This window comes from Elephantulus edwardii, unplaced genomic scaffold, assembly GCF_000299155.1.
Source record: "Elephantulus edwardii isolate Elephantulus edwardi_28Jun2011 unplaced genomic scaffold, EleEdw1.0 scaffold00352, whole genome shotgun sequence".
In the NCBI taxonomy this organism is placed as follows: Eukaryota; Metazoa; Chordata; class Mammalia; order Macroscelidea; family Macroscelididae; genus Elephantulus; species Elephantulus edwardii.
In genome coordinates this window covers 401,382-417,427 of record NW_006400102.1, presented here as the reverse complement: position 1 = coordinate 417,427, position 16,046 = coordinate 401,382, and the positions used below count along the sequence as shown (strand labels likewise).

The 16,046-nt window shown below is 37.7% G+C and overlaps 1 protein-coding gene across 2 annotated transcripts in view; it reads left to right on the top strand.

The window, feature by feature from the left end:
- Window positions 1–16,046, top strand: part of FAM120A (family with sequence similarity 120A) — a 269,779-nt gene that overhangs the window by 238,529 nt on the left and 15,204 nt on the right. For both annotated transcript variants that reach the window (XM_006901938.1, XM_006901939.1), the window contains 5 exons: window positions 1,951–2,160; window positions 3,660–3,843; window positions 4,740–4,877; window positions 7,367–7,508; window positions 7,846–7,942. In XM_006901938.1, coding sequence (XP_006902000.1) covers window positions 1,951–2,160; window positions 3,660–3,843; window positions 4,740–4,877; window positions 7,367–7,508; window positions 7,846–7,942 — 771 coding nt within the window. The remainder of the gene's footprint in view (window positions 1–1,950; window positions 2,161–3,659; window positions 3,844–4,739; window positions 4,878–7,366; window positions 7,509–7,845; window positions 7,943–16,046) is intronic.

Below are 16,046 nucleotides of genomic sequence, written 5' to 3'. Positions count from 1 at the left end.
ATTTAAACCACAAACATTTTTTACCATTATCAGTTCAGTCATTTTCTTAATTCTGAGTCTGATTTTTTTCATTGTCTGTGTGTGGTAACGTAGGGGGTAAATAGCAGGGAGGCCTGAGTCCTTCCTCTGTGAGCCTCTGTTCGTAGATGAGACATTGGATCTTTCAGCTTATTACTGTCACCTGTGAGCCAGAGTGGTCATTTTGTGAGACAGCATCAAGCATTGTGTATGACAGTTCTTTGTCTTTGGGACTGTCTTACCTACCTGGAATGGATTAAGGTTGCCACTCCTACTGAGAAAGAGCCCAAAGGAAATGCTCTTTCTCCTAGTATTGGGTGCAAGATGTATGGGGTGAGAGCAAGTAAGGTCTGTGGAGTACCTGGATTTATTTACTTCCTCACCTTCACTGAAATCTTGCATGCTGTGTTTGCCTTGCCACTCAAAACCAATGAAAAGGATGGACAGTCAGCTTTGGGACAGAGGGACACTCCTTTTTATGCCTGGAGTTTTATACTGAGAGAACACAAAGAGAATCTTTTTCTACATTTCAGAAGTAGGGAAGAGCTACTCTGGAATTTAAACCAAGGCATTTTATATTTTGTTCTGTTCTGACATATTCTTTCCCCACTTTCTAATCATTAACTTAAAAATACATCTAATTCCACTCTCACCTGTCCTTAACTGGCAGTTTTTTACATATACTTCTCAACAGTTCCACGGAGAAAATGACAACCAGTACTGTTGGGGTATAAAAGTGGTGCTGATAAATTTACGAACAGATTTCCCCAAGTTTTATAAATTCTCAACTGTATTAACTTTAAAAATAAAAATATTGGAAAATAATGTTACCTGGTGTTGAGGAACAACATTACTTTTGAAAGCACAGAACAGCAAATAGTCATAGTATCATTCCTGTTCAGCTTTGGAATCATCTTTTTTAAAAAAAAAAACAAACAAAAAACCTAAAGTTTGCCTGCCACAATTCATCTTTGCTTAGGTGAAACTCCATAAAAAACAGCATTTTTTTAGAAGCTTTTATCCAGAAATAACAAGCATGCAGATGGGGAAAACAAACCAGAATAGAGTCTAAAACTTTGTCCTGGAAAATCCACAAACTAGCAACTAGCTCGTTCACATACAGATAATCAAGAGTTGACTGTATTTCTGCTAGTGTATATTATCTTATTTATTGTATATTAGGAGAGAGATTACATGAAAGGAAGATAGACGCACTCATTGCAGAGTGTAGAACAACTATCAAATAGTAATTTATGCTGAGTTACAATATTACACATTGTTCAAGTATGATATTTCTTTTGTGTTTTCATTTCTCCCAAAGAATTTGACAGTGTCATTAATAAATTCCTATCTTAAATGCTAATATGTAAAACAATATACAGTTTTATTTTAGAATATACCTACTTTTAATACATTGCCAAAAATGATGGCAAAAATTTGTTTCTAAGTGTGCGGCAACGTGTTAATTACTTGAAAATGCAAAATTTTTAATGGAATATTCCTATTTACAGTTTGGGGGTTAATATGTTATTGTTAAAAACCTAAATTTTAAAGTTTCTTGAGTGAATTGGGGGATTCTTAACTGCTTTAAGAAAACAAAATTTTGCTTTGTCTTTTGTGTCAACCTTAAATAACAATATTAATGAAAACTTTTATGATGCTTTCCAGATTCTAAAATATAAGTATTCTTATTCTATGTTTTTTATAAAATATTCACTTAAATCTGAATTTGTCAAATATTGTAAGTAGTAGTTTTGTTTAAATAAGATGAATAAATGCTGGATCAATATGAAATAATGATAGAGCTACGACTAAGGGATGCCGTTTTGTTGAGAACAGTGTTATTAACCTTGGAGAGTTCTGATGAATACTTGAAAGAATTAAATACTGTAGTACTCTTATTCCATAGAAATTACTCTTTTCAATTTAAAGATTGAGAACCTAGATCCCCGTGGAATTCAGTTGTCAGCTCTGTTCATGAGTGGAGTGGACATGGCCCTGTTTGCAAATGATGCGTGCGGCCAGCCTATCCCATGGGAACACTGCTGCCCCTGGATGTACTTCGATGGCAAGCTCTTCCAATCCAAACTCCTCAAAGCTAGTCGGGAAAAGACCCCACTCATTGACCTCTGTGATGGTCAGGTATGCTATGGAACTACACTGCCTCTGTGAAGTCTAGAACTTGGTTTGTCATTTGGGGCTATTGGGTCAGAGTGGAGGCAGGTGGTCACCCTCTTTCTGCTCTCTATTGTAGAAAAATAAACCTTATCAGCATATTTACATTGAAACCCATGTTACAGAAATTCTCTTCTACATTGGAACTGCCCAGTGTATACCTAAATGTGAGTTGAATGGCCATGATGAGCCAGGTTCTGTATGTACTTATTTAAATCCTAGTTCAAAATAACTAGGAGTTAATTTAGGGATTTCTGGTGGCTAAATGGTATGGAGTTGCACTACCAACCCAGAGGCACAGGGATCAAACCCAAGCTAGAAAGATGGACAGTCTCCTCCTGTGCAAATTACTGCCTCTAAAAACCTGCTGGAGGTCAGCTGTGAGTCAGTTCTGACTCAACGATACCTAAAAATAAAATGAGTTTGGTGTTAATGTCTCCACTATATAAAGGGACTCACAGCTGCTCATATTTTTAAGTCTTGGACTCTTACTCCAAAACATATTCTTCCCATGTGCTGTGCCCTAAATATATAGCTCCATTTAAGGACCTATATCCTCAATGGACAGAGAATCAAATTCCAATCTACATAGTCTAAAGACGGTATCTGGTGTATGTACTTACAACAGAAGACACATGGTTGAATATTTCAGATTTCATTATCCACACTTGGGCAAGTTATATTCTATAACTTTGTGAGGGAGCTTTAATGACCTACTGGGTAAGGAGTTGTTATAATCTACTCCTCAGGAGAAAGATGGGCAGTCTCCTTCTGTGCCTCTAAAAACCCTCTGGAGGATCAGCTCTAAGTCATTTCCAACTTGAGAGCATATAATAAGAACTAACTTGTGAAAGGCTGAACTTTTAGTCATTTCACAATTCAGTTTGATTGTCATGTAGTCTCCTCATGAAGATCTCCAGACCTTCTCATTTATGACATATGTATAGTAGATACCTGAAATAAGCACCCAAAACCATTTGGAAATAACATTTTAAAATGTGGCATGTACATTGACAATAAAATACTCATCTAACATAAAGTTTATTTACAGAATTTAAGGCTCCGTGCATTTTTCTTCCTATTTGGATTTAATCATTGTATTTTTGTTTTCTTGGATTTTTGTTTTGTTTTGTTTTGTTTTCATTTTCTTTGAAACAGATACATTTTCAAAGAATAACTTTTTTCTATAAATGATTGTTACCCTGCAATATCCTTAGTGATTGGAAGTTTTTTTGTAATTTTATTTTATTTTAATAATTTTAATGAACATTTACAGAGATTATGGATTTCCATTCTTTCAGTTCATAGTTGATTATAAGATTAAAAAGTACATTCATCTTCTTGAAATTTTGCTTTTGCAGTTATTTATATCAGCAGTTGATATTACCTTCTTTTGTGGAATTCATATCTATTAAATTAATGCATCCTGAATCAAGTTTTTCATACATTGGATCCTTGGTTTGTAGGCTGAGCAAGCTGCCAAAGTTGAAAAGATGCGTCAAAGCATTCTAGAGGGGCTGAACTTCTCCCGGCAGAATCACCCACTTCCTTTCCCACCACCTCCTGCTCTGCCCTTCTATCCAGCTTCTGTGTATCCTCGGCACTTTGGACCAGTCCCACCATCTCAGGGCAGGGGCAGAGGGTTTGCAGGTAAGACGTAGTCATTAATTGTAGTGATGTCTTCATGTGGTAAAATGAATGCTTAAAATTAGTTTTTCATTTAAAAGTACTTTTCAGTTGAGTCATATCTTGAGACTTTATAGTAGATGATCTTGATTAAGAAGTTTGCAGCACAGAAGATTTATTGCCTCTGAAAACCTGCCGGAGGGTCAGCTATGGGCCAGTTCCACCTTAACAGAACAAAGAATCAGCAACAACAATACAGGCAAAACATTCTAACAACCCAGTCAGTCTGTTTCTGATTGAGGTTTTGGTTTGTTTTTTTTGGTAAATTCTAAAACACAAGCTTATTGCATAAAGGGTTACTGTTTGTGGAACAGTTCCACAGGGTAAAAAGAAACATACAGGTCAAGGATATGATGATTATTTGACAGGTGTCCGTGTCATAATTTATCAATTTATACTATTCAAACCAGTTTCCTTAGTTGATTATAAATGAATCAAATAAAGCTGGTTGGTTTGGTTTTGTTTATTTTTTTTATTTTTAGTTTTTTAAATGTTTGTCTCATGTTTGAAGAAAGAGGCATCAGAGTCAAAGAGGACCCTCTTCTAGGGCCAGTCATTGACCACACAGTATTAGTACGCTAGTCCATTTGAATCTTCTTTGAAGCAAAGACCATCCTCCTTACATAGATGAAGTGACATACCTGGATTGGTCCCATCAAAATGATTGCTGCAGAACTATAGCCTCTTGATGAGAAGGTGCGGTAAAATCCCCTCTTTGGCATTGTTGTTTAAAAACAATTGAAAGGAAATGAGTATCTGACTTACAGCTCAGCAGTGATTGTCCTTTCAGAAGAAATTAACCCCTGTGTCCAGTCCCCTCATGGCTTTTCCCTTGTCTCTCTCTACCCTGGGTCTTACAGGAGTCTGTGGCTTTGGAGGTGCTTATGGGGAAACTGTAGCAACAGGCGCTTACCGTGCCTTCCGAATGGCAGCAGCAGGAGGACATTCCGGAGGCTTCTCGGGCAATGACAGCAGCAGGACTAGCAAGTTACAGGGCGGTAATTATACCCAAACCTTTTCCTTAGCTTCTGCCTGCCAACAGTTTCTCTCACTCCATAATCTGGCTCCCAGTTTACCTCCCATTTCTTTTCTCATTTAACTGTCCTAATAAGCCATGTTCCCTGATCAGACATTCATTGGCCGCTGCTCTGCTAGATTTACTCCACCCACAGATCATTGGTGCAGAGCTTTGTTATGGCCAGTCTCTGTCTTTCTATGGATGCTAAAAAGTGTCCACATTGAAAACCTTAGCTGTGGACTTTGGCAACTCAACCATCAGCTTACATTAATAGAATGAATTGCTGAATTATACTCATTGATATTTATTTTCTACTGTTTTCCGCCGAAACGGTGCTTTGGTTAAGATGATTATTAAGTTGTATAGCCAAGTTTAGTGCCATAGCAGAATGCTGGCATTGAAAAGTCCAATTTAATCTTTAGTATTTTTCAAGGCACTAGTATTAAAAGCTATATTACATATGCAAATAAGTGGCTTTATTACACATTCTAATTGCCTCTCATTTTACTTACAGGTAGATACAGAAAGGGGAAAAAATGTGACATTTAATTTTTATTTTATTTTTTTAATGATAGCATCTAAATTTGCTTTCAGCTGAAGTCCATAATGTGTGACTTTATCATATTCCAGCAGTTTGGAACTTCAAATCTGACCCATCAACACCACACAGTTCAGGGGTTATTATTAAATAATTTAGTAACTTGTTAAGCCTTACTTTTTACCAGGGGTGTCTTTCCACTCAGATTACTTGGATACTTACTGAGGTTAGCAAGAGACATCTTTTCCAGAAATGAGTGTCTCCAATATTTATTGGTAAATTCAGTTCTCTTTTCTTTTTATGCTCCAGAAATAATTTATCATTTCCCTTTTGCAATTAGAGGTTATTTCTTGCCTGCTATTAGGCTAGCATATTAGAGGGGTGCTTTTCAAACTTGGACTACTCATAAACAGTACGTTGTTGTGTGTGCTGTGTACTCCTTAAGTTGCTTTAATTCCTTGCCTTGAAACTAAGAAGCTTCCTTTGTATTTGATACCAATCACAGGAGAAGGATATACTTTAGTGTGGATCCTTTATATATAAAATATATTAAAATACCTTGGCAGATAAAATGCACTACTAAAACGTCATCTTTTTTCCCATTTATACGTGTCTGCTAGAAATCCAAGACATGCTGTGCATTTCTGTCTGACAGTGCTGATGCAGACGAAACAGCAGCAGTTACTGTCATTGTCAATTTTGAGAGAATGAGAGTTAATTATCCACTTTAAAAAATCTACTCCACAAGCCAGAAATAAGGTTTAAGGCTTTGCTTTATTGTTATTACAGGTATTAATGTCAGTAATATTTTCTTTATAAAAATATTTTTGGGAGTAGAAGTTAGAAAATCTTAAAATGTGCCACTCACTGTTACTTAATAGAGACTGTTGTTATGTGCTGTTGAGTCGACTACAACTCATATCGACATAGGGAGCTTTAATGATGTAATAGGGACTTGCACTGCTAGACCAAAAGCTGTATCTCTAATGGTTGAAATCCACCATTGGCCCTGTGGGAAATAGATGAGTAGTTCTCCCATTCCTTTTACAATCTTGAAACCTAATGGTGGGTCAGCTCTGAGTTCTGACTCAACAACATTGGAAGACAGAATTAATTCTAATTTACCAAAATAAAAATAAATAAGGGGGTATACTTGAAAGTAGTATTACTAAAGGAGAAAAAGTGATTTTGCAAATTTACATTGTGATAATGTAGATGTGTCTGTGCACCCAGCAGCAATGCTTTCTTACCTCAGTTTCTCTAAATAAATAGTTGTGATTACTAATCAGAGTAATCAAGAATTGGTGATATGCTAAACAGCATGGATTTAGAATAAATTATGACATACTGGAAGCAGGAGTAGCATTCACTTCCTAAACAGCATACGTCTGGAAACTCTATGAACTTTGAGAAACAGCAACAGTTATATAAAAAGGTTTCAGGTCTTTTCTTCATAGAGTTGCCATGAGTTGTGCTTATTCGACAGCAGTCAACAACACAACATGACATAAGTCGGTTACAAAAGGGCAATTATAATATCATTGTTATAATAAGTTAAAAATTTATGAGAGCTACAGTCAATCTTGAGTGTTAACAAGATAAAGAACAAATTCATGAATTGTGTAATATATAGCTTTGACTACATTTTGTAGTAGTAGCCAAAATTTGTCATGGAATCTTTCAATAACTGCAAATTAGTGTTTTCCTTCCAAATCAGTTTTTGGCAACAGCTTAAAATCAAACTATATTCACAGAGACATTTCTACATAATAAAAATTAACTTTTCTGGAACAGATTAAAGAGGTTTTCTATAAAATACAAACCAGAATTGAGAAAAATTGCTTGCTTTTGCTCTTTGATATTTTAATTCTGTGATTGTAAATGTTTTTGTTGGATTGTGTCTTTTTCTCCCTTTTTTAAAAAAAATTCAGGAGTCCAACCAATACCTTCTCAGGGAGGAAAATTAGAAATAGCTGGCACTGTGGTTGGCCACTGGGCTGGGAGCAGACGTGGCCGGGGAAGCCGAGGGCCTTTTCCCTTACAGGTGGTTTCTGTTGGCGGACCAGCAAGAGGGTAAGTTCTGAACAATTTAAATGTGTAGTTTTATTTGTTTGAATTTTTTAAACTTAGTTCGTATTGGTTATTAGCCCCCACCCAAATGTATGCATTTATTATGAACATGCCACATAGGTTTCCATTATATAGCAGCAGCATTATATAATTAATGACTGGTCTTTTTCAGTTTTGGAGAAAGTAGCGTTTTAAAATTTCATTGTTTTTCAAGTGAATGCACTGTATTTGAGTAAAACATAAACGTTGAATCTTTGGAATAATATGCTTCAAATATTGCTTTTATATTATATGTTGCTTGTAAAAGATTTAAATATATTTGTCCTTTTTATTCCTGTAGACGCCCTAGAGGAGTTATTTCCACTCCTGTTATTAGAACATTTGGAAGAGGTGGAAGGTACTATGGGAGAGGTTACAAAAACCAGGGAACAATTCAGGTAATGGTACTGTACTCTGCTTATATAAATTCACTCTTGAATGACCTTAGTTCTCTGAGCTAGCACTTTTAGGACTTGTGTTCAGACCAATAAGATATAGCTATATTTCTGAAACTGTTGAGCATCTAACAACATAGCTGGCATGTAACTACTCAACAAATAAAATTTTCCGCAACATGAAATAATTCCTGTGTCATGTCTATTTAAGAGATTTTTACAGCAGTGTTCATAGCAGCATTATTCACTGTGTCAGGAACATGAAAACAGTCCATATCCCCAACCACCATGGAATGGATTGAGAAATTATGGTACATTCACATAATAGAATACTATGCAGCACACAGGAGCAATGATTTTGTAAATTACTACCTAACATGACTGGAGAGCATTATTTTTTTGTTTTGTTTTTTGTGAGGGTTTTTTTAGCATTATGCTTATTAAACTAAGTCAATCTCATATAGACAAATACTGTATAGGACCATTATTGTAGATCAGGTATGAGGATCCAAGGAGGGAAGGGGGGACCTTAAGCATACTGTTGCACAATTTGATGTGTGGAGGGAGGGATTGTTAAAGGAAAGGGGAAAGGTTTGGTGTGAAAAACAATGTATATGAACTTTGTATGTAAACCAGTATAAAATTAAATTTAAAAATAGCTAACAAACAAAAAGAATGAAGGTAGAATGGTCTGCAGGTGGGGGGCGAAGGGGGGGAGAGGAGTATAAAGAAGACAAGACTAACTAGATGATGCCTAGTTACCTTTCCTAGTCATTCTAAACAGGGCCTCTCTGTTAGAAAATGTGGAACAGAACTGGAAATTCCTTTTTTAAAATCAGACTATGGGATATTTAGAAACTGGAGGACTTCACAAGAGTATTGCTGTGACATACTCAGACCTTGAACTAAAACTAACACTTGTGGGCACATTGTAGCCAAAGAGCAAACTGACTGAAAAAATGATAAACGTCTCTTTAGAAAAGTACTGTAACCGCTTAGAAATTCTTATCTGTGACCAAAATTGTCAATAATTACTTTGAAACTGAAGAGAATGTAGGAGATTAGGAAAGAGATTAATGGAAGTGGAACAGCCAGAATGGGAATAATGAGAATATTCACACTTTGTTAAGAATGTATCCAAATGTCACTGGTCATCACTTTATAAAATTTATTGAATGAGAACTTGCACTGTTGTGAAAAACCTTATTATCTCACCTTTTAATAATGGTATTTTATCAAAGCTTTGAGAATCCCATGCATGCTAATACATATGGATGAGAGATGCCGTGGCCTAGGTCACGAGGAGTTGCACTGCTAACCCAAAGTCTCAAACAGTTTAAATTCATGATGAGCATTCTTCTCTTGTGTAATATACAATCTCCAGAAACCCCCAGAGGATCCCCTATGTGTCTTTTCAGACTTAATGGTGAAGATGGTGGCTGAAAGGTCATCACTTTAAACCCACAAGCTTCTCTGTGGAACAAAGATGAACCATCTCCTATTAAGATCTGTAGCCTCAGAAACTCAAGAGAATTGCCAAGAGTTGGAATCAGTGTAACTGCAATGGATCTTGGGGTTTTAAACATATAATAGTATGGTGAAAGGAAACAGCACCTAACAACAACAATGTTCACATAAAACCTTGAGAATAAAGTAAATAATAACAACTCATATTTGGCAATTTAATTGACAGTAAAATTCCACCTTTACTGAATGACCTTAACATCTTGGGGATCTTTCCTTTTAATGGGATATGTCAGACAAATCAAGTACCATTGAAAACAAAGTCTTAAATTTTATTCCAGCTCTTTTAGAACAGTGCAGGAAGGTAGGTATTTAGTACATTTTTGCTTTCCTCTAAACTGCATCGCAGCCTTTCTTGGTCTTCCACACTTGATGCAGTTCTTGCTTCAATTGTGAGAACTGTGTCTTCTAACTTAAAGCTCTATCCCCACTATAGACAAAACTCTAGTGTTCCAATGGCACTCTGATGGCAAAGTGGATAACGAGTTGTGCTGCTCACCCAACTCAAAAATTCATTGTCCTTGAGTCAGAATGGACCTACAGGTTTTTGGAGACAAAATTGTCTAGGACATTGCCCATCTTTATTCTGCAGAGCATCTGGTGGCTTTAAACTTTGTGTTACCAGCAGAACTTCTTATTGATTAAGCTGCCTCAAGTGGCATACTACATATTGTTCCACAGGATAAAGATAGACAGTGTCCTCCCTTTAATATGTTGTTGTTACATGCTGTTGAGTCACCTGTAACTCACAGCAACCCTAGGTACAAGAGCTCTGAAGCGTGCCCTATCCTGAGCCAGTCTCACAGACTTTGACACATCTACCCCCATTGCCCTTTGTACTGAATCGGTCCATTTCATCTGGGGTCTTCCTCTCCTGCACTGTCCCTCCACCTTTCCAAACATGATTTCCTTCTCCAAGGATCAATCCTTCCTGGCCACATGCCCAAAATATGTGACACGACTTCAAGATCTTAGTCTCCAAGGAGAAACTTGATTTCACCCTCTAAGGTAGACCAATTTGTTTTCTTGAAAGTCCATGAAATGTTCAAAACTCTTCTTCAGCACCACAATTCAAAGGCATCAGTTCTTCTGTCCTACTTAGTCCATGTCCAGCTCTCTGATCATAGCAAGTTATTGGGAAGACAATGACCTGGACCAGGCACACCTTAATCTCTAGACTGACCTTGTTGCTTCTCAGTACTCTGGAGAGGCTCTTTTTTTGTAGTTCTTTTTTTTTTTTTATTGGGGGTCCAAGGAGGTGAGGGTTGGGGCAGAAGGGTGAGGATGGGCCAGGATGGAGCTGCACAGTTTGGTAGGTGGGGGGAGCAAGTGAAGGAAATGATGAGGGTCCAGTGGGGACCAGATGCTACAGAGAAGTGACAAGCCTTTTCCAATGGTAATTAAACCAACTGTCTTATTGATTTGGGAATTGGATGCTGACTCTCTGGCTTCTTCATGCTGAACAGAGGCGTAGATTTAAAGGGGGGAAGGGAGGACGCTTTATCACCTTACTGGTGGTCTTGGGTTAAAGCTGCTTACCTTCTTGCTCTGTTAGAAGATATTTTCCTGTCATTTGCTCCCCTCTGGACTGCAAAGTGTTTTCCCAGGTGGGTCCAGTGGGGATGGCTGGTTGAACCCAGAGGCTCCATCCTCCTTTGCTTCCTTAGCTGTCAGTTGTATTTCCTTTTTGTCAGTGGCACTGGGTTCAAGGTCAGTTGTGGAGTAAAACTCAGTGTTAAGGTTACCTATAGGAAAGGGAGCAAACCATTGTCTTGGTCACATCGTTTTCTCTTAACTGGGCTAGCTGATCTCTCTCTGTCTCTTTCTCTTGGTGATGTTATTGTTGTTAAGTGCCGTTGAGTCGCAGGTGACTCACAGGGACCCTATGAAGGAGAGAGTCCTCCATGCTTGGGTGCCTTTCATCCTCTCTCTGGAGAGGCTCTTGACAGCAGAGTTACCTAAAGTAATTGGTCTTTTGATTTCCTGTCTGCTGGTGCCAGTAGAGTTTATTGTGCAGCCCAGCAAGCTGTAATTGTTAACAACCTCAATACCTTTCTCCATCCATCATGGTGCTTACAATTAGTCCAGTGGTGAGAATCTTTGTGTTCTTGATGTTAAGCTACATTCCATATCGAAGACTACAGTGCTTCACCTTCTGCAGCAAGCACTTCAAGTCTCCCTCAGTTTCAGCAAGCAGAGTTGTGTCATCTGCATAATGTAGACTGTTGATGAGCCTTTCTCTAATCCTGCTGCCACATTCCTCATAAAGCCCGGCTTCTCAAATGCAAGCAAAATCCTGATGAAGATTATCCATAAACATCTGGAACAGTACTTTGACAGAGAACTACTGGGTTTAGAAGAGGCTGTGGTACTAGAGACATTATCACCAATGTCAGATGGATCTTGGCAGAAAGCAAAGAGTACCAGAAGGATATCTTCCCCTTGCGTCTGCACACCTGTCTTACTAGTTTCCTTTTTGTTTCTACAGTAAGGTCTTGTACAGTATTTGTCCTTTATGGGACTTTTCGTTCACTTAGCATAATGCTCTCTAGTCCCTCCCAAATTAGGTAGTAATTTACAAAATCATTGCTCCTACATACTGTTCCATCAAGTGAGTGTTCCATAATTTCTCAATACATTCAGTTGTGGTTGGACATCTCATGTCCTTGAAATAGTGAATAAGGCTGCTATGAACATTGATGTACAGATATCTTTTATGCCTCAGTTCTCATTATCTCAGAGTATATTCCAAACAGTGGAATAGCTGCAGTGCATGCAATTTCTTTGTTAAGCTTTTTTTGGAAACGCCAAATTGCCGTCCCAAGTGATTGTATTTTACAGTCCTACCAACAGTGTATTAAAGTTCATATTTTGTCATATCTTCTCCAATATTACTTGCTGTCTTGTTAAACTTTGTCACTGCTACTGGAGTGAGATGGTATCTCATTGTGGTTTTGTTTTGCATTTCTGTGATTGCCAGTGATTTTGAGCATTCCTTCCTGTGTCTGTTGTCCGATTATATTCCTCTTTGAAAAGTCTATCCCTATCTTTTGTCCATTTTGTAATTGTGTTATTCGCCTTTTTTTTCTAGAGGCCCTGTAAACTGTAGGATTCTGTAAACTTCTGATATGAGACCCTAGTGTGAAATGGTATTACCAAGTGTTTTTTCCCCAGTTAGTAGGTTTTCTTTTCACTCTGTTGGAAAATGTTTTTTGATACACACAGAAATTGATTATTTGCTCAGCATATAGCTTGAGTAAATATGGAGAAAAGATGCAGCTCTGTTGCATGCCTTGCCTGATGTCAGACCGTTCAGAATCTCTTTGCTCTGTTCATACATATATAAGTTATGCATGAGCACAATAAAATGTTCTAGAAATCCCATTCTTCTGAAAGTTAGCTGTAAGTTACTAATAATCTTCATAACAAATTGCCTGTGCATAGTCAGTAAAACACTACTTCATACCACAACAAGATAAAGGTAAATAATCCAATTGAAAAACGGGAACAGGATATAAACAGACATTTGACCAACAAGCACATGAAGAAATGTTCAAAATACCTATCTCTAAGAAAGATGCACATCAAAACAACTATGAGATATCATCTCACCCCAGTCAGAATAGCAAAATTTAACAGAACAGCAAGCAACAAATGCTGGCAAGGTTGTGGAGAAACTGGAACCCTTATTCCTGTTGGTGGGAGTATAAAATGGTGCAACCACTGTGGAAGGCGATATGGCACTTTCTCAAAAAGTTGCATATAGAGATAGCATTTGACCCAGCCGTTCCACTACTGGGAATATACCCCAAAGAGACCATAACTGACATCCACGCAGATATATGCACACCCATGTTTATTGCGGCTTTGTTCACAATAGCAAGGATTTGGAAACAACCCAGGTGCCCATCAACAAACGAATGGATAGAGAAGCTCTGGTATATTCACACAATGGAAGCCAGACTGCTCCTTGGAAGCAAGGATTCTGAAGCTTTGTCTGACATACTTTAGACATGTTGCAAGGAGTGACCAGTCCTTGGAGAAGGATGTCATGCTTGGGAGGGTGTAAGGACAGCTCAGGAGGGGAAGACCCTTGATGAGATGGATTGATTCAATGACTGGTGTAACGGGGCTGGGTGTGTCAGAGACAGTGAGATTGGCACAGGATAGGGCAGGGTTTAGGTGTCGCTATGAGTTTAAGTATGCTATTAAGAGTACAGCACCTGTCTGTCCGTTTGCTTTACTTGAGGGATATGCAGGTTGCTGGAAGGTATGCTACCCATTTCAGCAGAGCTTCCAGATTATGATATACTAAGAAGCTATATTAGCCATCTGCTTCTGAAAGAATGGGCCTTCAAAAATTCTGTTAATAATAGAGGAACTTTGTTTGTTATACTTCTATAAGTAGAGCCTTTCAGATTAGAAAACATTTAAAAATTAAGAGAAACAACTGTAAACATCTAGTAATAATTAGAGCATAGAATGTACAAAGTAAATTCTAGGAAAATTAAAGTTGTAAAAAATAAATAGAAGACATAAAGATGAACATACTAGACGTTATTAAGCTGAGGTGGATTAATATTGGCCACACTGAATAAGAGAGTCCATTTATATTATCTGTGATGGCAGAAATGACAAACTGAAGCAGGGTAGTGTTAGATTCATTGTCAAGAACAGTTCAAGTCCATCTTGAAGAATACTGTGATAGGGTATGTAGTATCCTTTACATACAAGAAAATCCTGTTCGAACACTGTTAATTTGGACACACACACCAACTGTGAAAGCCAAAAATTAAGAAATTGAGGATTTCTGTCAATTTTTGAGAGCACTGGTGGCCTAGCGGTTAAAAGCCATGTTGTGATCCTAAAGGTACGTGGTTCAAATCTCCCAGCTGCTTCACAGAATGGTGAGATGTTTCAATAAAAACAGTTTATGTGAGAACTCATAAAACAATACACAGTCTGGGTGACCCCACAGAACATTATGCTGAGTGAAATATTTCAGTCTTAAAAGTTCAACTTGTGTTATAAAACAGGACTCACATGGAGCGGTAGGGGTGAATAGGAAAAGAGTAGATACATAATGAATACTGCATTGGAACAGAGGAGAGAAAGTTGTTTAAAAGGTATCTTTCTGATCCTTTTATGCATGATGATTTAGTGTTCATGCTTTTGTGTGACATGCGCCATCCTTACTTTGTTACATGAGCATATTACCCATCTGAAAAAAGAGAAAAGGAAAAGAAAGCATACTTAGGCATTATATGTATGAAAACAATTCAGAATAAGAGGTTCTTTGCAAAATGGACAAGGGTAGGGGAAGAGAGGAAAATGTGCAACAAAGAATGAATATTAAAATTTTTTAAAAATTGGTGACTGGAATAAAAAGTTGAGAGCAAAGGACTAATTAGTTAAGAAATATAGATAGACTTGGTGACGGAAATGAGGCTAGAGATCAAAGGATTCATGATTGAATAATTTAAAAAAAAAACAACATAGCACCTATACACATGGGCCTCACTTGATGGACTACATAGGAATCCCATTGAGTACATCTCTGGAAAAATTGTAGAAGCTCAATATCAGCAGTCAAAAACAGGCCATGTACTGATTGGAATTTCTTACCACTGGACCAATAGCGTCATGATGGATGGAAAGGAGATTGAGACTGTCAACTGCTTCATATTGCTTGAATCCACAATTAACACCCTTGGTTTGAGCAGTCAGGAAATAAGGAGACACATTGCACTGGAAACTCTGCAGTTAGGGACCTTTCCAAAATATTGAGTAATGATGTCAATTTGAGGTCTTAAGATACATCTGATTCTGACCATAGTCTTTCCAGTTACTAGACATGGACAATGAATAAGGATGACCGAAAAAGATTTGACACCTTTCAGCTATGGTGTTGGAGAAGAGCACTGAACATCCCATGCACAGCCAAGAGAACAGATAATTATGTCTTGGAGAGATTGCAGCTAGAGTGCTCTTTGGAGGCCAAGAATGAGACTTTACCTCACATCCTTTGGTCATGTTGCTAGGAGAGGGGCATAATTTTGGCAAGGGTGGAAGACATGGTGACTGCTGCAATGGGCTCTTGTGTGTCAGGAAGTGTGAGGATGGCGCAGGATAGAACAAAGCTCAGATCATTTGTTCTTAGAGTCGCTGTGAGTTATGTTCAACTTAGCCGCACCTAACAACAACAATTAGTTCATGTACAAGTTCAAATTGAAACCAAAGAAAATGAAAACCTATCTACCAGAACCAAAATATCACCTTGAATCTCTACCACCATAATTTAAAAACCTCAAGAATAAGTGTGAGGCACTGAATACTAATGATCAAAGACTAGATAAGTTGTGGGATGACATGAAGGATGTCATCCAGGAAGAAGGCAGAAGGCCATTAAAAAGAAGGAAAAGACCAAAATACACATCAAAAGATGCTTTGAAAATTGCAATAGAACATGTTGTTTGTTGTTGTTATGTACAACAGCCCTAAACTCCGCTCTGTCCTGTGCCAATCGCACTGTCTCTGACACTCCCATCCCAATTATCCCAGTCACTGAATCAATCCACCTCAT